At 41.1% G+C, this 25,796-nt stretch overlaps 1 protein-coding gene across 2 annotated transcripts in view; it reads left to right on the top strand.

The window, feature by feature from the left end:
• Nucleotides 1-414: 414 nt before the first annotated feature.
• atr (ATR serine/threonine kinase) overlaps nt 415-25,796 on the top strand; it is a 40,355-nt gene continuing 14,973 nt past the window's right edge. For both annotated transcript variants that reach the window (XR_009769763.1, XM_061695581.1), the window contains exons 1-31: nt 415-588; nt 734-825; nt 1,806-1,958; nt 2,751-3,434; nt 4,456-4,634; nt 5,790-5,923; nt 5,992-6,168; nt 7,304-7,467; nt 9,006-9,158; nt 11,264-11,465; nt 11,796-12,043; nt 12,763-12,962; nt 13,043-13,143; nt 13,809-13,980; nt 14,064-14,219; nt 15,078-15,272; nt 16,050-16,235; nt 16,319-16,414; nt 17,407-17,537; nt 17,861-18,004; nt 18,108-18,201; nt 18,530-18,655; nt 19,350-19,556; nt 20,324-20,437; nt 20,676-20,791; nt 20,950-21,070; nt 22,061-22,198; nt 23,190-23,349; nt 23,871-24,037; nt 24,354-24,518; nt 24,955-25,046. Coding sequence is in view for 1 of the 2 variants with exons in the window: in XM_061695581.1 (XP_061551565.1) it covers nt 536-588; nt 734-825; nt 1,806-1,958; nt 2,751-3,434; nt 4,456-4,634; nt 5,790-5,923; nt 5,992-6,168; nt 7,304-7,467; nt 9,006-9,158; nt 11,264-11,465; nt 11,796-12,043; nt 12,763-12,962; nt 13,043-13,143; nt 13,809-13,980; nt 14,064-14,219; nt 15,078-15,272; nt 16,050-16,235; nt 16,319-16,414; nt 17,407-17,537; nt 17,861-18,004; nt 18,108-18,201; nt 18,530-18,655; nt 19,350-19,556; nt 20,324-20,437; nt 20,676-20,791; nt 20,950-21,070; nt 22,061-22,198; nt 23,190-23,349; nt 23,871-24,037; nt 24,354-24,518; nt 24,955-25,046 (5,120 nt within the window). In the remaining variant the exon portion in view is untranslated. The remainder of the gene's footprint in view (nt 589-733; nt 826-1,805; nt 1,959-2,750; nt 3,435-4,455; nt 4,635-5,789; nt 5,924-5,991; nt 6,169-7,303; nt 7,468-9,005; nt 9,159-11,263; nt 11,466-11,795; nt 12,044-12,762; nt 12,963-13,042; nt 13,144-13,808; nt 13,981-14,063; nt 14,220-15,077; nt 15,273-16,049; nt 16,236-16,318; nt 16,415-17,406; nt 17,538-17,860; nt 18,005-18,107; nt 18,202-18,529; nt 18,656-19,349; nt 19,557-20,323; nt 20,438-20,675; nt 20,792-20,949; nt 21,071-22,060; nt 22,199-23,189; nt 23,350-23,870; nt 24,038-24,353; nt 24,519-24,954; nt 25,047-25,796) is intronic.

The following is a 25,796-nucleotide window of genomic DNA, read 5'->3' on the forward strand; positions in this document are numbered from 1 at the left end:
ATTACAGTACACATTTGAAATAGATATAATTTCAAATAATTTAGCATAAAATAGTTAAAATATAAAAATTAAAGTATGTATGTAAAGTATATATCCAAAAATAAAAAATGACTTCATTATATGAAAATGAAAAATGGTAAATAAAAACGAATAAATGATCAATTATTTATAATCAATTATAAAGAAAATCAGTAAAAAGGATTACATTATACTATAAGTAAAACTATCAGTGCAAAGAATGACTCGCTCTTAGACACATTTTCAGAAATGGGGATATAATTCAAGATTTACTTGGTTTAATTTAACACTTGACGGTTGGGCAGGCACGCCATAGACCCGTCTATTTGCATACAAATGTTTACAAAAAATGCTGGCTGCGAGCTTTTCGGCCCTCGGTACTTTCCGTACCACCAAAACAACTACGTCAGAAAGGAGCGAAACTTTTGACCGGCGTGCTCGTTCAAACTCGCCTTAATTCTCCAACAACATGATTTAGCCATTATTTAAAAGACACAACACGGTGACCGCGTCGACGATGGAGGGGCTGGAGATGTCTACCATGATTCCGGCTCTTCAGGAGCTTGCCAGGTAACTCCGGTCGGCTAATGGCGAACAGGCTAAGCTAACAAAGCACATTCGCCATATATGTCTATTCGCTATAGCTGCTAAATGTTATTTAAGGAGACTTTTTAAGTTCACACGATGTTTTTTGTTTTGTTTTGTTTTTTTTCAGCGCCAGCCCCGGAGATTACGACGAAGCTGTTAAGAAACCTCGACAAATTCTGTGTCAGTTCATTGACAGGATCCTGACTGACGTAGACGCGGGTAAACCCGAATACACGTTGTTTTGTTTATGAATAAATTCATCATTAAAAACAAATATATTCTTTTCGGACTTTAGAGATTGGACATGTCTCGAAAGTGCCACAACGAAAGCAGTGAACCGAGGGTCAAACTGGTGGCCCGGGGGCCAGATCCGGCCCGCCACATCATTTTATGTGGCCCGCAAAAGCAAATCAAAATTGCTCATTGTGCTCTGGTGTAATACCATTGAGATATTTGCAAGCGGTTTTTTTTTTTACCAATCCCACTTTGAAAAGAAATTTAATAGTCGAAAAACGTGTTTTTATAGGCTTCTGATTTCAAAACTGGTTATTCATCAATGTGTTGTGTATACTGTGTGTAATTACAGTATATGAGGTAATCTTTCATTTATATGGGTTCACAGTTGTAGCGGCCCTCCGAGGGAAGTCATAACTACGATGTGGCCCGTGACAAAAATGAGTTGGCCAACTGCACATCCAAAAAGTGTAATTTACTTAAAATTTGATAAAAACATAAAAAAGTATCCCACAAATTCTGTGATATGTATTTGAAAACTCAAATTACTTGCATTGCATAAGCTTTTGATAGGGGGGGGGGGGGGGGGGGCTTATCAACAGTAAATACATGAAATGTTGTGCGAGGCTTTCGATAAATTTCAAAGTCGTAATTAAAACAATGACACTTGTTTTACGTCGTCATTAATGGTATATATTGGTAAGGTACAAAACGTGAACACGTTGAAACGCCGAAAACTGCGCTTCCGCCACCACTCAAAATGCACACGATTGTCCACGTGTGTATGTGCTATATTGATTAGGGAATGGCACAGCAATCAATTATTCATTGAATTGATGATGCATTCTGTTGATTGCTTAGAATTGATTAACCGTGCATTGAAGCAACTTAGTCACAACGGCTCCTGTAGTTGATTCACTTTCAACTGGTCTTGCTGTCTAAAGAAGAGCATGTCATTCCTTTAGTGTCTCTCGGGCTGAACAAGAAGTCCACTTCGGAGCCCGCCTGCGTCATGCTGCTGGACTTTGTACAGCACATCATCAAGTCGTCCTCGCTCATGTTTGCCAACCCTGCCTGCCAGCCCGCAGACTACCCAGATGCCACGCAGGGCTGTACCGGTAAGACAGGCCTCATTTAAAATTGTTATTATTTTGGCAGATCAAAAGATCGATATAAATGACCCCCAAAAGTAGCTTGATAAAGTAATTTATTATTTTTAACAAACTTCAACAGATGGAGTCATATCCATTTGCATCCCTTTCTCTGTTTCTGATAATATGTATAAAATATCAATTACATCGCTGTAAGTTAGCACAACAAAAATAGTATTGTTCATTATCAAAAAGTACATTCGTCAGCCTGACTTACTGATACGTGAGGCGTTCTCAAGTTTAGTTTGGTGAAGAGTTGTGCGATGGCTCGCTACGTCTTTGCTGCGAACGTGAGCCGTGCGGACTATGATGTGGAGGGATAAACCTGCTTCTATGGCAGCAAATCTACCTGTCACTTCAGTTTAACAAGAATATAAGTACCCTAAAACGCCGGCAGAGGGAGCCAAAGCATCACAAATACAAGCCAGCTCGGCAGGACAACATGCTTGCAAGCAGGAAACAGGACATAGATTAAAAAGTAGATTAATGTGATTAAATATCATAACGCACTAAATATGATTGTACATAATTAATCACAAATAGTGTGGTAATTTGACACCCCCAATTATGACAGTGCAGTGAATCTTCACTATTTGTTAGGGCGAGGGACCAAGACCCGACACGAATAGCCAAAATTCACTGAGATTGGACACCCCCTGTCCCCAACCGCGACTTGGCGAGGGTTCACTCTACTTCGTCCGAAATGTGTCCGACTTTCCCAGGCATCTTATGGTCTCTTCTCGTTTCCCTTGGCTCCAGATTTCAGCAAGTGGGTGTCGCTGCGTCTTCTGCGCGTGGGCGCCGCCCCGGACTGCAGCACCATCCACGGACGGGCGCGTGCCGCCCTCTGCTCCCTGCTGCACTCCCTGCTCGTCCGGGCGCCCTTCATCTTCGCAAGCCTGGCACACGACCTCATCCTCCTGGCGCACGACTTGGGCGGCATCCTGCGCGCCCACGTGACCTCCCGCTCGTCCAGCCTTTGGCCCGCTGCCCTTCACTCCTTCGCCGTGTCCCCGCCTTGCGCCCACCTCACCCCTTTGCCTCTCGTTCTGGCCTCACCGTCAGCGTTGGAGACGCTTGCTGCGGCGACGCTGTACGTTGTCACTGACGTCATCAGGGGTGTAATCTCCCCGCGTGACCTGAGGCTGGCCTGGGAGACCGCCTGCGACATCCTGGCGCACGGTAACACCCGGCTGAGGACGGTTGCCATGACGATGCTAAGGCGGCTGGTGGAGCTTGGGGGCTTCCCGGAGGCGCAGGGATACCAGTTCATCGCCGCCTTCCTCCACGTGCTGGAGACGCAAGCAGGCGGGTACGAGGGGGAGCTGCTCGGTCTGACCCGGTGCGTGTTTCGCCAGGGCGGCACCCGCTTGGAGCCCACGTACCTGGCGCAGGTGTTGGAGTGCGTCTGCACCGTCGCGGAGGCCCAGTGTTCCTATGCAAGTATGGAATTTAATTTGAACCCCTTAGCAACAATACAAAAAAAAAAATAACATTTTATATTTCCTTTGAGCTGTTTGAATCAAAATCAATAGTTTTTGGAATATGAGCGTCTATCAATCATAATGGCCGAAGCAGGAAGACATTTTTTACACAGCTATTTTTGTATTGGGTCAATGCTCTTTTTCCCCCCATTGCAAGCTAGTAATATAACTAAAAATAGATTTTAAAAAAATGTTTTGTGCCTATCCTCCATTATATGCTGAAAAACACACCTATTTGCACTTTTCTGCAATTTTTTTTCCTGTAACGCCCTACTATGCTACAAGATGGGACCAGTGCCCAGCTAATTGGCATACACGCTAGCATCGTTGTACTTTCGGTGTTATTATGTAAGCCATTTATTTTTAAGTGTAATGTAGTAAATTCAGAATCATAATCCATTTTATTGCCAATTTCAGTCAGTGAAAGGCACATTCCCAACTAGGATTTTTTTCGGTCCGATTGTGCAGCAAGAAACGGATGATGATAAAAATATAACTATACTAAGAATAATATAATGTGCATCAAGTGTAGATGTGAAATTAGTTTGACAGTCAACTTCAACTGAGAGTGGAATTGAACAGCTTGAAGCCTCATTTTTGAAGAATTGTTCACTATTCGCTAAAGTGCTGCTTATTGTAAAGTGAGTTCACTGGCACCATACAGCCTTCATACTCGAATTTGCGCTCGCCAGTCAAAAAAAACCATCGTCCGAACATTTACTACGTTTCTATTTGCTGGGCTTTGACGCCATCTTGTGACATCTTAGAGCATTGCCGAAAGAGTAGCTATAGGTTCCCAAAAACAGAAAAAAACCCAGCACACTGGGAAGTGAGGGGAGCCTATCGTAGCTGACTTTGGGCGAGAGGCGGGGTACACCCTCAACTGGTTGCCAGCCCACCGTATACCTCTGGGAATTATTATTACAACATCGTTTAGGTCTGAAAAAAGTATATGGAATTTAGACATTTCTAATGCGTAGGGACCCCGGAGGCCGACGCCCCCTTGGGGACGGAGGTAACCCAGTCTCTGTGCCACGCCTTGGACTTGGCGCTGTCGGTCGCCGCCGGTCACGAGAGCGGTGCCTTGCTCCAGAGAAGACGAGTGGCGGAGGTCTGTGGGAAGCTGGTGCGCACCGTGGGAACGGAAACTCAAGCTGAAGTACAGTATTCTTCTTTTTTTTTTTTTTTGTAGTTGATAGTACCTCCTCCAAGGCTTTTTTGCTAGTACGCAACTTTTGTCTAAAGTTTATCAACCTGGATGAGTGGTCAGCAAGTTTGGGGAGAATCCAATCTTAGAGGTCATTAATTGAACATTTTAATAGATATTGTTTTCTTTTAAAATAATGATAAATTAGATTTTAAAAAATTACCCAAAGGGGTATACATGGCAATCTTTCTGTATTGTATATTTATTAATCTGTCATATTTTGTACAACATACTGTATCGTGTGAACTCTGAGCTCCCTGGCTGATAATTTTATCTTGATACATTTTAAACAGATGTATTATAATTATGACAGTGTATTTTATTAATATATTATGCATATTACAGTTTGTGTTTTACTGTAATGCTATACATATAAATGTGTATGTACTGTAGCTATTGCTATGACTAAAGTAATACAATACATATTTTTCAATGTAATATGTACAGTTTGTAATTTGCTAAATATTTTTATGAATCAGGACAGCAGGTATTTTTATATTGATTTTTTAAATGCATTTTATTAATAGGATACATATTTTTATTAAACTTTATAATTACGTATTATATATAATTACAGTATATTTTATTAATATGCTGCACGTTTTTCTAATATACATCCTGTATAATTGTATATTCATCAAGTTTTACAATTTGTATTTTAAAACAATACATATTTTAAAAATGTTTGATTACTACACCTATATAATCTAAACATACATTTAATGAATAATTGCTGTAGGTATTGTACTAGCATGGGTTTAAAAATATTTTTGTTAGTATATATAGATTAATTTAAAATGAATTATTTAGTATCACTATGCCTGAGTACAGTATGCATTTTGGTAACATGATGCATATTTGTTATTACTATACATGTATAATTACACTATCAATAATGAGGTTGTTTTATTGATGTGCATATTTAAAATATTATTACTCTAGGTATTTAATTAAAATCTATTATGAATGGTGCATTTTGGTAATATGGTGCATATTTAAAAAATATTATTATTATAAATGTGTAATCAGCGTTTTTTTTTTTTTCTCAACATTATTATATTTATGATACGTTTTGGTAGTCCTCCGTTTCCCTTGCGTATGCTTCAGTGTGCGGGGGGCTTCCTGAAAGCCGCGCTGAAAGCGGAGGTGGCCCTGCTTACACGGCAAGCCCAGGACGAGCCTACTCCAGCCAAGAAAGTTTGCAAAGCGGCCCGCGGGACACCGAATATGTCGCCGCCCACGTGAGTTGATGGAAAATTCCCATTAAAGAAGCCTTCAGAAATGTGACCTTTATGTTTGTGTGTTCCAGCGAAGTGGACATGTGTGCTGGCAGCAAGGTCTGGGCCGCGCTTAGCCGCCGCTTGGTGGAGCTCCTGACGCTGTTCAACTCTGATGCCGAAGAACTCGAGAGCGCCCAAAGCCTCGCCGCATTTCGGGGCGTCGCTCTCGTCCTCCGACTGGCCGCCGTTTGCTCCTCGCCCACTAGGTGGTGCATTAAACACGTGTGACTGTTCCGTCTTCTGTTCAGATTCTAAAACCATGCATGTTAAGTTCTTTGCAGACTCTTAAGGGGCAGAGGAGAAGGAGTTGCGCCAGGTCTGTTGGAATGGTGAAGGAGTGCGTAGCTTTCAAAGTTTAGGAAACAGTATAGCCCAACTCTTATTTTATTTTTTCAAATTATTTTGGGGGGAGGGAAATGAGGGGTGCAACAACTCTGTCAGATTGTTGTAGGGTTGTGGGTCCCTGTCCTATGTGGGGTCCCTCTAGTGGTAAGCAAAAGAATCACTGAATTAAATGTTCAATGCAAATTTAAAGTGGCATTAAGTACAGCTCAGTTGTATTTCATTTTTTTAAGTACAATACATTTGCATTTCATATTTTAGAACTGTTTTTTTTTTAAAACATGTATTTAGGTGCTTTTTTTTTTTTAAAAAAAACATTTATTTGCAATACACTTTAATTTAATGGTCATTATGGTTGTACTTGGAGAGCCAAGTATTTTTGTGAGGTGACATTTGGTGTAAGACGTTTGAGAACCACTGTTTGGGAAAGATTTGAAATGTCTAAAAATGGATAAAACTACATAATAACCCAATATATACAAAATGTTTAAAATGGATAAAACTACATAATAACCCAATTTATATTCAATATTAAACACCAAAGGGGAGAAGGGTTGCAGGAACTCTGTCGGGATGCATTGCCTTAGAAGTTTGGGAAAGGCTTTAATATGAAAAAATATAATTACATAATAAACCTTGGGTTGCGCGGTTTGTTATCAGGGGAGCGGAGATTGAAACTCTCGGGTAAGATTTACAATGTACTATAGATGAAATTATATTGGCCAATTTTTATTGTATTTTTCCCACCAAAATTTGAAGGTATGTGCAGGGGAGTGGGAGTGCGCCAACCCTGTTGGGATGTGGAAAGGAGTACGTGGCTTAAAAATGTTGGGGTCACTCTTATCATGTGATGTAGATAGACGTACTGATTGCAAATGGTTGGCCCTCGTCAAGCAAGCGCCCATAAAGATCCCGTTGTATTTTCACTGATTGAGGCAGAACTCAATTTTTCTTGATGTGTTCACTGTAACCATGACTTGTACTTTTCCGTTCTCTCAGGCTACCTCCTCTTATTTGGGTGTCCGCTGAGAATCTGGGAAGGACATTGCGGAGCTGTCAATCAGTGCTAGAGGGCGGTGCTAAACCTGTCTCTAACCAGAACTATTACGAGTCTGCCGTCCAGATCGCTGTGCGAGTCCTTGACTGCGTCCTCTACCTGACTGGTAAGTGACAGCATGAATATCTATTTGCGATGGTGCGCAAAATAATTTACGATAGTTTATGTGATATATCTTTTTTTTTAAAAAGCGAATAATTAAGGGGAACGGCTTGCCAAGAAAACAAAAATACCAATTACTCCTCCCAATGTTGCTATTCTTTTTGTATGTACCCCGTCAACATCCTGACAACCTTGTCGCACCCTCTCCCAAAATGTAGAAAAAAAGCTTTATTATAGGGCTACAACTAACGATTATTTTAATAATTGATTAATCTTTCAATTATTTTTTCCAATTTAATCGATAGCAGATGTATATATTTTGTTAATTCCATCCCCATATTAAAAAACAGGACATTATTTCAAATTGACAGTGCAGAAAATGCACAAACATAAATTGTAGGACTGCTGCTAACAATTATTTAAATAATCGTTTAATCTGTCGATTATTATTATTTAGATGAATCGGATAAATAAACCATTTAATTTCATCCCCTTATGAAAAAAACAGGACATTATTTCAAACTGACATTGCAGAAAATCCCAAAACATTATGATTAGGATTATTGGTTTGGTCTGTAACATTATGATCATTGTTTTCCAAAGTAAAAGCAGATGTTTGCAAATGTCTTGTTTTGATTAAACGCAAAGATAATTTGTCTGCTTTCCTGGAGCAGTACAAAAATCTGAGGATATTTACTGTTCAAAGGCTGAAATTTTGAGAATTTGGACCATTTTAAATTAAACAAGGTCCATTAACGATTAATTGATGATCAAAATAGTTGTCTATTAATTTGATCACCGATTAGTTGTCAATTAATTGATTAATTCTTGGACCCCTAATTCATTGATTATGATTCAATTACTAGTTCGGTCTGTAACGTTAGAAAATAGGCAAAGATGTTGATTTTCCAAAGTCAAAGCAGATATTTTCAAATGTCTTATTTTATTCGTTTTTCCATGCGAACATAGTTTAGCTCCGTCGCCTCAGCCGTAATAATCCCGTCGACTTTATCGTTCCTCGTCGCAGTTTCGAAGTTTCGCTGAATGTCTTCATCGTCAAATGAGCCTGAACCACTTCGTCTGTCCACCTGTCTATCCTTTTCCTTCCTTCCTTCCTTTTTTTTTTTTTTTTTTTTTTCCTCAAAATATCTTGTAAGGACCCCACAAGTTCACAACGTGTTAAGACCACACACTGGCAGAAATGGTGAGTGTGGAAATGAAAAATGCTCATGTTCAACTGTACTGAATCAATCAACGGTTTGTCAGCACAGCCTGCCCCCTAGAGAGTTCTGGGCACATCCAGAAAGCGCACGGGGGAACTAAATCGGACCCTCAGAGAACCTTTTTACCCGGGTAGTTATTTGTTGAGATCACGGAGTAAATCAAACTACCAGTGTAAGTAGGAAATTTCCTGAGAAGGTTCCTGCGGTGGAAAAGCCTCTATGGTAGTTATGTTTAATTGGCATTAGCATTATGAGGGTGTCCTTGGAAAAAGTTCCAAAGATCCCGAAAGTTTGAGAAGTCTGTTTTTTTGCTATGCAGTGTACCACCAAGGCGAGGACGCTCTCCAGCGGCGCGCATGCGCGCTTCTGTCGCTCCCCTGGGTGCCGGACCACAAGTCCGCCTCGGCCTACAAAACTTCGAGCTTCCCCTCCTGGGTCTCCACCTTGGCTCAGAGGATCCACAATTGCTTCTGTGAGTATGCTGATAAATAAATATGTAACAGTGAGGGTTTGATACATCTAATGTGGATAGAATTACAAAACAATCCCATTCTTATGTTATTTTTACGCTTTTGTTGTTGATGATTTTTTTGACTGGTGTGTGCAGGGTAGTGGGGCTGCACCAAATCTGTCTGGATGTTGTAGGCGGTGCATGGCTTAAGTTTGAGAAACACTAATGTCCCATTTGTCTTATTTATTTATTTAAGGGTGTGTGCAGGGAATGCTGACGGGGGTGCGTGTCATGAAAAGTTTGTGTAAAAGGAATATTTGAGTACAATTGCACATTGTTTTTAGCAAATAATCATGAACGTAGAATTTTATGGCTGCAACACATTCCAAAGAAGCTGGGACAGGGTCATGTTCACCACTGTGTTACATCACCTTTTCTTTTAACAACATTCAATAAACGTTTGGGAACTGAGGACACTAATTGTTGAAGCTTTGTAGGTGGAATTCTTTCCCCTTCTTGCTCGATGTCCAGCTTCAGCGGTTCAACAGTCCGGGGTCTCCGTTGTCGTATTTTACGCTTCATAATGCGCCACACATTTTCAATGGGAGACTGGTCTGGACTGCAGGCAGGCCAGTCTAGTACCCGCACTCTTTTACTACGAAGCCACCCTGTTGTAACATGTTCAGACTGTGGTTTGGCATTGTCTTGCTGAAATAAGCAGGGGCGTCCATGAAAAAGACGTTGCTTGGATGGCAGCATATGCTTCTCCAAAACCTGTATGTACCTTTCAGCATTAATGGTGCCCTCACAGATATGTAAGTTACCCATGCCATTGGCACTAACTCAGCCCCATACCATCACAGATGCTGGCTTTTGAACTTTGCGTCCATAACAGTCTGGATGGTTCTTCTCCTCTTTGGCCCGGAGGACACGACGTACATAATTTCCCAAAACAATTTGAAATGTGGACTCGTCGGACCACAGAACACTTTTCCACTTTGCATCAGTCCATCTTAGATGAGCTCGGGGCCAGAGAAGCCGGCGGCGTTTCTGAGTGTTGTTGATAAAAGGCTTTTGCTTTGCATAGTAGAGTTTCAAGTTGCACTTACGGATGTAGCGCCGAACTGTATTTACTGACATTGGTTTTCTGAAGTGTTCCTGAGTCCATGTGGTGATATCCTTCACACATTGATGTCAGTTTTTGATGCATTGCCGCCTGAGGGATCAGAATCAGAATCATCTTTATATGCCAGGTATGTCCAAAAAACACACAAGGAATTTGTCTCCAGTAGTTGGAGCCACTCTAGTACGACAGACAGTCAATTGACAGAGAACACTTTTGAGACATAATGACATGATTTCTCCAGATTCTCTGAACCTTTTGATGATATTATGGACCGTAGATGATGAAATCCCGAAATTCCTTGCAATTGTACGTTGACGAACATTGTCCTTAAACTGTTGGACTATTTTCTCACGCACTTGTTCACAAAGCGCTGAACCTCGCCCCACCTTTGCTTGTGAATGACTGAGCAATTCAGGGAAGCTCCTTTTCTACCCAATCATGGCACCCACCTGTTCCCAATGAGCCCGTTCACCTGTGGGATGTTCCAAACACGTGTTGGATGAGCATTCCTCAACTTTCTCAGTCTTTTTTGCCACCTGTCCCAGCTTTTCTGGAACGTGTTGCAGCCATAAAATTCTAAGTTCATGATTATTTGCTAAAAACAATAACGTTTATCAGTTTGAACATTTAATATCTTGTCTTTGTAGTGTATTCAATTAAATATAGGTTGAACATGATTTGCAAATCATTGTATTCTGTTTTTATTTATGTTTAACACAACGTCCCAACTTCATTGGAATTGGGGTTGTACAAGACATCCGGAAAGTATTCACAGTACTTCACTTTATCTATATTTGATTATTTTGCAGCCTTATTCCAAGATGGAACAAATTTGTTTTTGCTCTCATAATTCTGCACACATTACTCCGAAATAACAACATGAACACTTTTTAGGGCAATTTAAAAAATAAACCAACTGACAGTAAGTTGTGCATTGTTTTAATGAGAATGCATGATTTGTCCGTCTTATCATGGATCTCGTTTGTTTGTGTTTTGTCAGCGAGCGACGTTCGAGCGCAGTGTGTTTCTCTGGTGGCGCGTCTCCGCGGTGGGGTGTGCGAGGTGTGGCGTGCGTTTGTGTTCTCTGCGGCCTTGCGAGGTCCGGATGAGGCCGTGAGAGTGGCGGCCGTCCGGGCCTTCCCGCTTCTTCTTCACCACCTGGAAAGCTCCCGCCACAACCTCATCACCACCACGGCCTTAAAGTACGTGGTTATGAGGCGTGATTTGTAATTTGTATTGTAATGCGGGGATTGCAAAACTGGGGTGTGGTGCATGCACACCCTGGGGTAAGTAATGGCAGTGTGTGTGTGTGTCGGGAGGGGGGGAGGGGATACCTGTGGGGGCCATCTTGGTACATCGCACGGGGCACAATTTCAGCCAACAACCCCACTGGTTCCAATTTTTTGGGAGTGCAAATGTCGCCTATGTCGGGATGTTGTAGAGGATCCGTGGCTTAAAATGTATTGTACAAAGTACATAAAGTACATAATAACACTTTTTCTTACTTTTTTTTGGGGTGTTGTAATCTGTAGTCCCAGGCTGGAGGACGGTTCGGAGAAGGTCCAAAGGGAGCTGGCCGGGATCGTGGGCCAGCTGAGCTGCATCCAGTCGGGGCGTTCGCTGCTCTGTGACGACGCGCCTTGTCCGGAAGAGCTCGTCTGCCTCCGCCTCTGCCTGGCGGCGGAGCACCCCGGCAGCGCACCCCCATCTCTGACGGCGTCCTTTGTCAAACCTTTTCTGCCTCTGCTCAGACCGCAGGCCCCCAATAGCGTTAAACAAGGTATTATCCCAAATCTTTTATTCATATACAGTGGCATCCATATATAGTCTGAAAAGTACTCAAATTTTTTCCCCAAATTTTATGTTACAGACTTATTCCAAAATGCATTAAATTCCTCTTGTTCCTCAACGTTTTATACACAAAACCCCATAATGGTAAGGTGGGAAAAAAAGTTTTTTTTAATATATATTTTTACAAATGTATTAAAAAAATAAAATAAATAAATGTAGGGATTTTCCACCTTTTATTTTACTGCCTTATTCCAAAATAGAGCGAGAGAGAGAGCGATCCATTTGAATAGTAATTTAAATGTGCAAAGATCTTCCCCCAAAAGTTTCTGTTGTCATTGTGCAGTGCTGTGTCAAATTTTGAGAAAATAAATTAATTTAATTCATTTTGGAATAAGGCGCTAACGTAACAAAATGTGGACGGCTCACCACTATTTTTCTGCATTTTTAATTATTATTTTTTTAATGAATTACTAAAAAAAAACATTTTCATTGTGGGTGTTATGTGTTGAATTTTGAGAAAGAAAATTAATTTCATAATTTTTTAAATAAGGTTGTAACATAAAATGTGGAAGCCGTGTTAACATTTTTTTGTATTTTTAATAAATTGGCAGAAAATAACTGAACCAAATGCAGAAAGTGAAGCGCTGTGACTACTTTCCGGATGCGCTGTACTGTACCCGTCGGGTGTGTTTTGCTTCCCCGACAAAGCATTCCTGAAAGCGCTGCCTCACCTCTGCTGCCACGTCCGTCTGGCTGACGGCGGCGACGACTCCCAGGAGCTTCTCCACGCTCTGGTCGGGCTCATGGAGGATTCGGACCCGGGCGTCAGAATGGACCTCGGCCGATCGGTGCGCTTCCTGCTAACGGAGCCCAACACGCACACCTCTGACGACGGCCCGGTGAGCGAGGTGAGTGCTTCAGATGGCGGATGTTGCCTCTTTGAGGAAAATGCCAACGTGTTCGTGCATGTGCGTGTCTGTGTTCTCAGCTGCTGGTCGCCCGGCTCAAAGAGGCCTTCAACAACGCCAAAGTCAGCAGGGACGACGACCTGCGCCACACTCTCATTCTCACCGCTGGCGAGATCGGCAGGTGAGCACACGCGCCCGTCTGATCTGCAACTACAGAAAACGTTCGGTTGAAGTTATTGCCGCCCAAGGAGGGTCTACCAGTTATTAAATCCAAGGGTTAACTTTTTCCTCCCTGTACATTGAATGTTTACATTTGATGCTCTATAAAAATATTAAAACATATAATTGTTTGTGCGGTATTGGTTTAAGCAGACTGTTTGTTTATTCTTGTGATTGAAATAAGATCAGACTACATTTTATGGCCATTTTATTTAGTAATGTCAGAACTTCCCAAGGGTTCACATACATTCCCTCCCATTGTATGTTTTATATTGTAATAAGGACATTATATAATGCTTTTTTTCCTCCTCATAAAAAAAAAAAAAAAAAAAAAACAAGCAAAAAATGTCGTTTTTTTTCCCACATTTTCCTTGTTTTCATGTGTTTGCATGTGCACGTTACTGTTTTTATGCAGTAAAATATTGTGGAGTGCAATTTTTTTCCTCACGAAAAAATGGGGGTGTTTTTTTGGGGAGGAGAGCTGGAACGGATTAATGTTATTTCCCTTCTTTTCAGTGGGTAAAGATGATTTGAGATGAGTGTTCCGAGTTACGAGCGTGGTCACAGAACAAATAAAACTCGCATCTCAAGGCACCACCGCACATAGCACACTGTTCCCTTTTCCAGAGCCTCTCAGGGCAGCCTGGTGTCCTTCTCCCTCCTGCGTCTGCTCCACTGTTTGCTGTCCAAGTCGTCGCCCGTGTCCGTGGCCGCCTACACTCAGATCAGAGCCCTGGCGGCCACCAAAGGCATCAAACTGCAAACGCTCTTCAGTCAGTACAAGAACCCCATTTGTCAGGTAAACGAGCAGTGGAAGGAACGTCGTGTACGGGCTGGGCCAAAGGCAGATATACCCTCCCTCCCTTCCTCTCATCCTTTTAGTTCCTGGTGGAGTCTCTGCACTCGCGTCACTCCTCGGCCCTGCGCAGTACGCCGTACGAGGGCAGCGAGACGGCTAATCAGAAGGAGCTGGCGCTTGACATCTTGGCTCAGATTGCGCACGCGTTCGACTTCCCGGACCTCCACCGCTTCCTCTCTGTACGTACTACACGCAGGCCACCATATAGCACCACATGGTTGTTAAATATCAGCTTTACAGATGCCACGTCAGGGACCGACATTAAAGGAGCCATGGGGTCTTAGTGGTCCATATTTCACAAATCACTTATGTATTTTTTTGCTCAAGAAAATGAAACTGGCAGTCTGTTTCCAATAATATCAATCTGTCAAGCAATTGGTGAATAATGAATTGTCTTTGGAATGTCTCCTTTTTCATTGCCAGCAATAAACATGACACCTCAAATAGATCCAAAATAAGGGTCGTTACCAGGTGACTATTTAACTTTACTAGGACAGATAGCGGCGGCACGGTGGACGACGAGTTAGAGCGTCAGCCTCACAGTTCTGAGGACCCGGGTTCAATCCCCGGCCCCGCCTGTGTGGATTTTGCATGTTCTCCCCGTGCCTGCGTGGGTTTTCTCCGGGCACTCCGGTTTCCTCCCACATCCCAAAAACATGCATTAATTGGAGACTCTAAATTGCCCGTAGGTGTGAATTTGTGAGTGCGAATGGTTGTTTGTTTCTATGTGCCCTGCGATAGGCTGGCAACCAGTTCAGGGTGTACCCCGCCTCCTGCCCGATGACAGCTGGGATGGGCTCCAGCACGCCCGCGACCCTAGTGAGGAGAAGCGGCTCAGAAAATGGATGGATGGAAGGACTGATAGCATCACGTGTCTCTCTCAATGTCTTACCACAGCAGACTAAAACTGCAGAGCAAGTGTGGCATCAATAAAGCTGACATTTTCAATGCAGTTTAAAGAGAAAGCATTAATATATGTAGCATGGATAAATATTGAATGTGTATAAGATCCATTCTTCATATCCTGGGCTGTTCAGCGGACGCTGCAGGTGCTCTTGCCCTACTTGGCCGCCAAGGCCAGCGCCACAGGCTCCGCCCTCATCCGCACGCTGGCCAATGAGCTGAAGGCCAACCGGCGGGAGATCCTGATTAACAACTTCAAGTACATCTTCAGCCACCTGGTCTGCTCCTGCACCAAGGAGGAGCTGGAGAGGGCCTTTCACTACCTGCAGGTCGGAAACCACGTCATGCCGTACTAATCACAAATTAGTCGGTTAGTTAATAGTTAGCAACTTAACCCATTTATACTCATAATGTATTATACTGCATTTTTATTTGATCACACAAACAGACATGTAAGACGAGTGCTACACTAATATTAGAAAAAATATACAAATGTACACATGAAAAAACAAACAAATATGCAAATGTATTAGATTATAAAAAATATTAGAAGTAATGAAAAACAAATTGAATACAGTTACCTGTTAGGGATAGATGGAGAATAGAGAAAAATGAGGAAAAAATTAAATATGAAAATATTTTTGGGAATGTCAGAAAAAAACAAACCTTTATATTTTAAAATAGTTACAATAGTCTAATAATACCAAAATAGAAAAAGATGATAAAGTACAGAAAATACGAAACAAATATTAGGAAAAATACTAATATAGTAAGGAAAAGTACCTAAATATTAGGAAAAATAAATGGAAAAATAAAAAAAAATGTATAATGGAAAAATACAAAAACATGAGCTAGAAAGATAAGAAAAAATGTATTAGACAAAATATACACATTAGGGGAAAAATACAAGAGTACAGATATTAGACAGCAATATTAAGCATACTTGGAAAAATACAATTATAAAATAAAGAAAATATTAGGCAATTATTTGAGAAACAAACAAAAATACAGAAACAGAAAATAATTTAAATATAAAATAAAAACAAAAATCTGCTGATGCTTAGCAGATGGATTCATACATGATTGCGTTTGACCATATTGTTCAGAGCGAGACAGAGATCGAACTGGGCTCACTTCTGCGCCAAGACTTCCAGGGCCTTCACAACGAGCTGCTGCTGCGCTTGGGCGAGCACTACCAGCAGGTCTTCAACGGCCTGGCCATCCTGGCCTCCTTCGCCTCAAACGACGATCCCTACCAGGGTCCCCGTGACATCACCACCCCAGAACGCATGGTACCAAAATATTATTTTTTTCAAAAAGAAAGCTTTCATTATATTATTATTATTATTATTATTATTATATTCTCTCACTGTAGGTGGACTACCTTCAGCCAAAGCTGCTGGGAATTCTTGCCTTCTTCAACATGCAGTTTCTTAGCTCCAGTGCAGGAGAGAAGGACAGAAAGAAGCTGGTGAGCACAATAAATATCAAAAAATACGAGAGGAAAAATACACAAATATTAAGGGGACATATTATCATTAGTTTTAATGTTAGTAAATAATAAAATAGAAAAAAATGGTTTTACCCAAAAACAATTATTAGGGGGGGAAAAATGCAAAAAAAAAAAACCCAAATAATATTAGACAAATGTAAACAAATAAATACTTAATACACCAAAACAATCAAACAGTAGGAAATAACCCAATATACAATACTAGATATAAAAATGCTAACATATGAAGATGATAAATATAAAATAAAAAATACACAATTTCTATAAAAATCATTTACATTTTTTATTATAAAATTAATACAAATTATTACTGTAGTATAGTTGAAATACAAAACAACAAAAATACAAGAAGATTAGAAAAATATGCAAATAATTCAGTGTAAAAATATGAAAACATTTGAAAATGATACAAAAACTAAAATAAAAAATACACAAATATTAGAAAAAATACCAAATCAAAAGGGGACAAATACAAAATAGGAGAAAATAAAATATTATCTTACAAATACACAAATATGAGTAAAAATACGTAAATACTAGGACTAATACACAAATAGTATGAATATAAAATATTGGATGGAAAGTTATAAAAATATTTAAAAACTATACATGAAACAGAAAAATGCTTTTAGGATGAAATAAAAAAGTATCAGAGGAAAAATACAAAGGTATTTAAAAATGAAAAATCATAAGAAAAAATAAATTAAAAAAAATATATTAGGAACAAATAGGGAAAAGTAAATTTAAAAAAAGTATTAGATTAGATTATTTTAAAAAATGGACAAAAATACAAATGAATTAGAGGGGGGGAAATGAGCTTTCGGACAGTCTCAACTCCAGAAAACGTTAGAGTATACTTTTCACCAAAATTTCAAACTTCAAGGGTACCACTTTATGATTACATTTTGAATTGAGCCAGAAAGAGTAAGTGTGTGTTTCCTGTGTTTGAGGCGCTGACCAGCGTGATGGCTCTGATGCGACTGATGGGCTCCAAACACATCAGCTCGGTGCGGGTAAAGATGATGACCACCCTGCGCACCAGCCTCCGCTACCGAGAAGACTTTCCTCTCCTCTGCTGCAAGTCAGTACCTGTACTTACTCAAACTTAGGATCCAACGAGCAAAGGCAGTTTCCATCCTGACGATGACGGTAGAAACGACTCGTATAGATATAATATGAAAAAGAGAAAATATTTGACAGAAATAGGATTAAAACAAACTATTAGAAAAAAATATAAAATATTCAATGACAAAAAAAAAAGGAAATAGTAGCTGTTTATAATTCCTATAATGTACTAAAGTACAGGATGTTTGCAGTATCTGTATTTCCTACTAGATATTGCCATTAATTTAATCGGTAAAACGGCATGACTGCCCTTTGGATGGTTTTGGCCTTTGCCCGCAGAACGTGGGAGTGTTTTGTGAGAAGCGTGGAGCCGGCGCATCTGGGCCCCCTGCTGAGTCACGTGATCGTGGCGCTCCTGCCGCTCATCCCCTTGCAGCCCAAAGAGACCGCCGCCATCATCCGTTTCCTCATACTGGACAACAGGTTAGCCATCAAGTACCATTAACTCGCTTTTCAGTGGTTTTTGTTTGTTTGTTTGTTTGTTTGTTTGTTTGTTTGTTTGTTTTAATTGCCATATCTCGCACAGGGAAGAAGTCAACGACTACCTCCATGAGATTTACTTCCTGCCGGACTATCCTGAGCTCAAAGACATCCACACTGTGCTGCAGAACTACAAAAAGGTCTATTTAACATTGCTAGTCGGGATAATACAAGAGGCTCGAGGGGGAGTAGTGAACTAAGGACTGCCAACAAAACAGGACATCTTAAACGCAGACAAAAAAACCCACACCAAGATTTCACCAGATGCCGCCAAATTAGTAATTAATAATTATTTGGCCTGCGCACGAAGAGTAAATCGTTGATTTTCAATGAATAACTGACAATAAGAGCCAACAAAAAAATCTGCGATTATGCCAATTTCTTGATGTCGAACAGTGAATATGCAGGGGTTCACTGTACTGTACGCCAGCAGAGCAAAACTCATATATTCTTTTTTTATTTGCTTAGCTGACAGCCAGCAACAGTGACCTGGCGTCTGCGCTACAGCTGTCCATGAGAGCCGTTCAGCACGAGAACGTCGACGTTCGCATACATGCGCTGACCAGCCTCAGAGACATGATGCACAGCAACCAGGTGACCACAAAGACACGGGCGGTAAAAAGGGATTCTTCCTTGTTGACCTCTGATAGGGTGGCTGGGTAACTATATTTGATAACTTAGAGGGGGGCATATTATGTAAACGTGCTGGTCTCTAGAATGCCTGCCCAGTACCCGCCCATCAAGTGTAAAATTGCACAAGCAAATATATTTGTGTTTAGCTATGTGTCCGCTGCATGTGCCACACACACTGATCCGCTACGCTAATTGACAGCTGTGGCTCATTTGCATGACACAGAACCACCCGCTCAAAACAGGCTAATTTCATGCTTCAATAAAGATTAAGATGCATCTATCAAACAGAGCGACACTACAATATGCGCTGTATTTTTTGTACATATGTCCTTCTTTTGTTTTGTTTTTAAATACGTTCACAATGTACTTTCAATTGTTTAGTCATTTTGATTATTTGTTTGCTCGCCATGACTTTACTGTCTTATGTATACATTTGTCTCATTATTCTGGCAAATAGAAATAGTTTTGCTAATCCTGATTCACGTGAAACGGGAACGGTTTAATCTGATATCATGTCATACACAAGAAAAAAAGAAAAGTGTCTATTTCTAGAGTCATGGTTAAAAACATCGGCATCCCTAATGTTTATGAATATATAATTTAAAAACTTTAAATACAGCACTGCAACTTTGTTGGGGTTTTTGCGGGGCTCCAGGAGTGGCTGCTGAGGCAGGTGTGCGCCAGCGAGTCTGTGGAGCCGGTCATCTCCAGCCTAGTGTCGGTGCTGCTGAAGGGCTGCCAGGATTCGTCACCCGAGGCCCGGCTCCTGTGTGGCGAGTGTCTCGGCGAGCTGGGCGCCGTGGACCCGGGACGCCTGGACCTGTCGCCGTCACACACCCACGGTGACCGAAACACCTTTGTGGTATGTAAACAAAAGAAAAAAAAAAAACACCACCAGTTTCTCGGATCGACGTGAAATTGGGTTGGCGTGTCTGCCATGACAGGAGGCACGAAAGTCTTCAGGACCCATGCCTGAAATGATATAGGAAGTCAGCCATTTTGGTTTGAATCCACAATTTTGGGTGTTGTCGAGGGGCTTGCACTCTGACAAACTACGACTAGAGAATCACCCAAATGAGCTTCAGTGGGAAGCATGTAGAGGTGCAACAATCAATCGATAGATCAACAACTAATCGATTATCAAAGTAGTCAGCAACTATTTTGATAATTGATTCATCGTTTCGAGACCTTAACTTAAAATTGCCCAAATCCTCGGAATTGCAGCCCACCACTTGTAGAAAGGTCTGCGACACTAAATTGTGAAGCTTTATTTGCCTTTGGTGTCTAATATGGGTTGAGCATGTCATAGAAAAAAAACCTCTTACAAATATAAAACCTTAAAGTTTAATGATCTTTTTGAGGATTCTCGAGAAGTTGAAAAAATACAAATAAATCATCCCACGACGCCAGTTTGACTGATGGACACGGTATTGGGTGGACACGTCTGTCATGATGGTACGCACGAAAAGTCTCATGGACCCTATGCCCAAAATTGAACAGGAAGCTGGTCATTTTGGTTTGAGGCAGCCATTTTGTTGAAATTCCAGGGCTCACACTTAAACAAGGGACATGTGTGAGGGCTGGTTAATCCCTACTTTCATTTTAAAGTTGCTTTTGTATTTTAACCAGAGCGGCGTGGATGACCCCAACTTTGCTTATGACCTGCTGACCGAACTGACCCGAACCTTTCTGGCTTACGCCGACAACGTCCGAGCGCAGGACTCTGCTGCTTACGCCATCCAGGTATGCGCACAGCACACACTACCACAAAAGTGTGTGTGTTCGTGTGTGTGCATGTGTGTTGTCAGTGTTCTATAAGTGTGCACGTGTATGATTTGGGGTGTATGTATTTGTGTTTTTTGTATACGTGTGTGTGTGTGTTATTAGTATGTATGTGTTAGTGTGTGGGTATCGTGCATGTGGGTGTGTTAATATGTACGCGCGTGTGTGATGTTCATGTGAATCTACTGTACTTCTGTAGGAACTGCTCTCCATCTTCGAGTGCCGCGAGGGTCGGCTGGATTCGCCCGGCCGCCGACTGTGGAGGAGATTCCCGGAGCACGTCCAGGAGATACTGGAGCCGCACTTCAACAGCAGGTACTACAAGGGAGTCCTGGGTTTGGCACAGAGTTTCATTCCTGCGGTGGCGACGTAAACCAAAGGTGTATGGAAGTCGGAATGCGCCGTAGTCTTACCGCGAACGTTTGTGCGTTTCCCACGCACTCTTTCCTCATCCTCGTGTGTCCACATTGCAGGTACAAGAGCAGCCAGAAGGAGGTGAACTGGTCCGACCTGAAGAAGCCCGTCTACCTCAGCAACCGGGGCAGCAAGTTCTCCGACTGGGCCGCCACGTGGGCCGCATACCTCATCAGCAAAGTGAGACCTCTCGTTAAAAATGTTGCTTTGCTAATCACCAGAGGTTGATGTACTTTCTTTTGTGGCTGTTAGTTAGTCAGTATAACACAAAAAAACAACTTGTACAAGCTGATTTATTTCTTTTCTTTTCTTTTTCTTTTCTTAGAATTGTTGATTTTTGAAGGAGTGGTAGATTTGCACACACTGCGATTTCATCATTTGAGTTTATCATAACATTTAATAATTCATCGTATCTAGATAATAATAATAATAAAGTAGAATAAAGTTAAAGGTGCAGGTTCTAAAATGCGAGAAACGGTACAAGATGTCAGAATTTGTTTTTTTACAATTAGAATTTATTTTTTAAATCTCAGAATTGTTGGCTTTCCAATTAATCATAGAGAAATGTAATGCTAATGAGGTATATTTGCATACACGGCTGATTCATCATTCAAGTTCATCATGTGATTTAATTATACAATAAATCAAGTGTAATGTAACACTTTTTTATTTAAAAAAAAAAAAAAAAAAATGTCATTTTCGCCCAAGCCACTACTCGCGGAGATGTCACACCCTTGAAGTCTCTCTCTATGCAATTTAACAAAATGTATTACAAACGCAAATAAATTGACAGCTTTGTGGGAATTATTACAAAATAAGCCGCAATCATTGATATAGTGTAGTATACTCGTAACAATATTAGAATGATGCCATAGAATTACGTATTAAAAAATGTTGCACTAGACTGGTGCTAATAAAAAAATACAGGGCCTTATTTTTCTGTTACAAATATAATAAATGATACAATGAAAATAATGATAAATAAACTATATGATGTCATATAAAAATATGAGAATATATGTATTAAAAAAAATGTAATTGTCCCTAATGGAGAATTTACGACATTAATACTTTACTCCAGAATTTACAATAATGGATTATTATAAAATAATTACAATTATTAGTGCCATATTTGTTCGCTTTTTTTTTTTTTTTTTAATTCTAATGCAGGTGCGTCACGAGCTGGCGAGCCGTGTGTTCACCTGCTGCAGTTTCATCGTGAAGCATGACTACAAGGTGACCATCTACCTGCTGCCTCACGCCCTGCTCTACATGTTGCTGGGCTGCACGCCGGCCGAGCAGAAGGAGGTGAGCGTGAGCGCGAGCGTGAGCGTGAGAGTGGTCACGCCACAAAGCAAATAAAACATTTGTAATTAATCCCCAAAAAATAGTGTGTGTGTGTGTGTAATTTTTATTTAAATTTTGTTGGAGGCAGCCCAGCCCTAAAATTTCATCGGAGACCTTTTTGAAACTCCTAATACGCGCACTCTAGAAAAAAAGCTTAACGTCACTTAAAGTCAGAAACTGATCACTGGTCACCAATATTTATGTGGACAATTCTACTTCCGCCCACTTCGACCTCTGAAAATATCAGAACGCTCGCCCCAATGTTTTGGATTTTATGGACATTAAGCGTTTTCCTCTCCATATGCTCACTATATATAGAAAAAAGAAGAAAGCGGAAGAAAGCGTCCATTAACCTCGCCCCGAGGAGCTACGCGCATATTCATGGCAGAGCCACAACCAAAGCCGAAAAGAACCCATCGCCGAGGTGGATGGCAATCGCGGCAGAATGAATGGGGAAAGATGATGACAGGCGGCTAGGTAGCCAGCTGGCTAACTAGAAAGGCGGCAGCTGGTCCAAGGCAGCGGCGATTTACGGCACCAACAGGCGCAAAACCAACCTACCTTTGACCACTGTATGGCGAGGGATCCTGGTTTAAGTAAACTATTTTAAACTAAAAAGAAAACCTTTTCCGGTGGGAGAAGCGGCAGACAAAATGTGCTAGTATGCTCGCTTTCTGGTTCAAAAGATAGTTATCAAATTAGATTCATCATTTGTTGAACTATTATTTCAGAATAGTACAAGGAGTAACGATTTGATTCTGATTAGGAAGTCATTCGTTAGTCAATATGAATAGCGAATGTTGATTTAGAGAGCGAGTCGGAGCCCTACTGGAACGGATTAATGGCTTTTCCATTCATTTCAATGAGGGAAGGTTGATTTGCGATATGAGCGATTTATGAGCGTGGTGACGGAACAAATTCAACTTTTATCAGTATGTGTATTTTCCTCCAGGTGACAGAGGAGATGCTGGCAGTGCTGACGGAGAGCGAGGGGCGCGTCCAGGAGACGGTCTCCAGCCGATCGCAGCTCAGCACTCAGACGGTGTTCAGCATGCTGTCTCACCTCACCCAATGGAGCCGCCACATCCTCTACGCAAAGCCCAAACACAACGGTGCCAATTCCAAATGGAAAAAAAATAAATGAATCGACATTACAAGTAGACAATCTCAGCTTTCATTTCATATGTTTAATGTGCCTTTTTCCATACTGATAAGTCAAGTCCTAGATTTGCTCTCTGGCCAGATTTGTTTTTAAATGAATCAATTTAAATATGTTCACATTTTTAGAATGTATTTTCAAACATTCATTAAAAAAAAGTATATTTACTGGGAACTTTATTTAAAAAAAAAAAAAAAAAAAAAAAACACAAGTAGTAATAGTAAATATCATACTAACTGCTACTTCCAACAGTCTTGCATGTGGTTTTATTATTTTATAAATATTAGCATAGTATTCAATGAGAAAGAGTTTGATTTATTTTTGGCTGTATTTTAGTCAACATCAGTACACATTGTGCCATCCTCTATACACATATTTTATGATGTTGTCATTGCACATTCTTGTTCTATTGCCTGTGCTATCTTATTGTTAGATTCATTTAAATATATATATATATATTTTGGGTTGTTGCAGAAAGTGGCGAGTACCAGCGCGTGGTGGCCTTCCTCAAGGGCATCCCGCAGGATGTCATGGCCAAGGCGTCGCTACGCTCCAAGGCCTACACGCGAGCTCTCATGCACTTTGAAGCCTACATCCTGGAGAACAAAGTGAACATCCAGGACCACCTCACCTTCCTGCAGGTGAGAACGCTGTGGCAGCCTTAAAGCAGTGATTCTCAAACATATTACCAAGTACCACCAAAAAAAAAAAAAAAAGAATTTACGGTAACTTTCCAAGTATCACGAGAATGACCAACATTAAAATACATTTGTGTCGTCCTTCTCAAAAATGATCAGAAGTTTGTTTCTATAAAGTACATTTAATATTATTGTAAGGCACCGTAACATCATGCAGTGTTAATATTAACACTCCGCTTAAATATATATATTAAATAGTTACGGCCCTGTGCTAAAGTTAGCATTTTAGCTGAAAGAATAGCCTGCGCTCCTGCCGCAGACGTTGTACGCCGCCATGCATGAGCCCGACGGCGTGAGGGGGGTGAACGCCCTGAGGCGGGAGGAGCCGTCGCTACGGGAACAAATCCTGGAGCACGAGAGCATCGGCCTCCTGCAGGATGCCACCGCATGCTACGACCGCGCCATACAGCTCGAGTCGGACCAGGTAGCTAACAACTTCCCGATCTTATTTGATTCAACATGGCTCATTTTTTTTTTATTATTTGTGTGAATGCTAAAGAGCACACATACTGTATGTTATTCTGCACCAAAATTATTTATTCTTCTTACCACGTCAATTTTCACAGTTGTACTCAAATGTCAATGGAGACATTTTACATATTATTTACGCCCACCTTCCACAATTCCCACCTTTTTTCCAATACCCAAATTAGGACCCGTTTTACATATTTACCTCCCCCTTCCACCTTTCTCCGCTGATTTTAAACAATTCCAACTTCAAGTCTCACATTCTACATTTCAACGATAAAATTAATTCCACAGCATTTCAGTTCAGTGTCAGCTCTTTGGCATTCACACGCTGTGTCTACCAAATTTGCATTAACTAGTTTATTGTAACCCCCTGTGCAACCGCTTTCTAGATTGGCCACTATCACGGCGTCATGACGTCTCGGTTGGGCCTGGGCCAGCTGTCCACAGTCATCGCGCAAATTAATGGAGTGCTGGCCGACAAGTACGTACTTTACTTTAGAACAGAACATTTCCAAAATTGCTGCTGGCAATGATGGCTTCCATTCAAATGGTGCCCGGACACTTCATTGGGGCTGCACAATCTTGTGTGAGACCACAATCATAAATGTCGTTAAATTCATTATCACATCTCAACATTATTATCATCTTGAGAAGGGAAGGGCAACGTAAATGATGGCGGGGGCCACAATTGTTTGTCAGCGCTACCAGGGGGCCCCATGGGACCACAATTTTTGGGGGGTTTTCTCTTCCTGCAGTTTGTCGCCATTGCGTCACTACTCTGTCATCCTGCGGATTTTCATCATGGCATCACCACTCTTCTTCTCTGATGGAGATCTGGTGCTATAATAAGCAATATCTGCTATCTAGTGGTAAATGGTGTTATAACTTTAAACTGCTCTATCACGGTGGAGGAATTATTATTATTATTTTTTTTAATTAATCTAGGGGCCAACCCAAGTGTGGACACAGGCCACGTTTCCTCTACGAAATGTTTCGAATTAATCGAGGGGCCACTCCGAGTGGCCACCAGTTGCCCATCCCTTTATATATTTGTTATATTTAAATAAGTTTATATTTAAAATATATACTTGCTGTTTTGCATTACTACCACTTTAGTCTAGTTTTTCTTCCTCCCGTGCTGCACAGTGCCGTTTTCAATGAGTTTGACATTCTGCCAAAAGCCTAGTGCTAGCCTTGAAGTCCACCAGCCAGAGGCTGAGCACCACTGCAT

The sequence above is a fragment of the Phycodurus eques genome, chromosome 14, assembly GCF_024500275.1.
Source record: "Phycodurus eques isolate BA_2022a chromosome 14, UOR_Pequ_1.1, whole genome shotgun sequence".
Taxonomy (NCBI): Eukaryota; Metazoa; Chordata; class Actinopteri; order Syngnathiformes; family Syngnathidae; genus Phycodurus; species Phycodurus eques.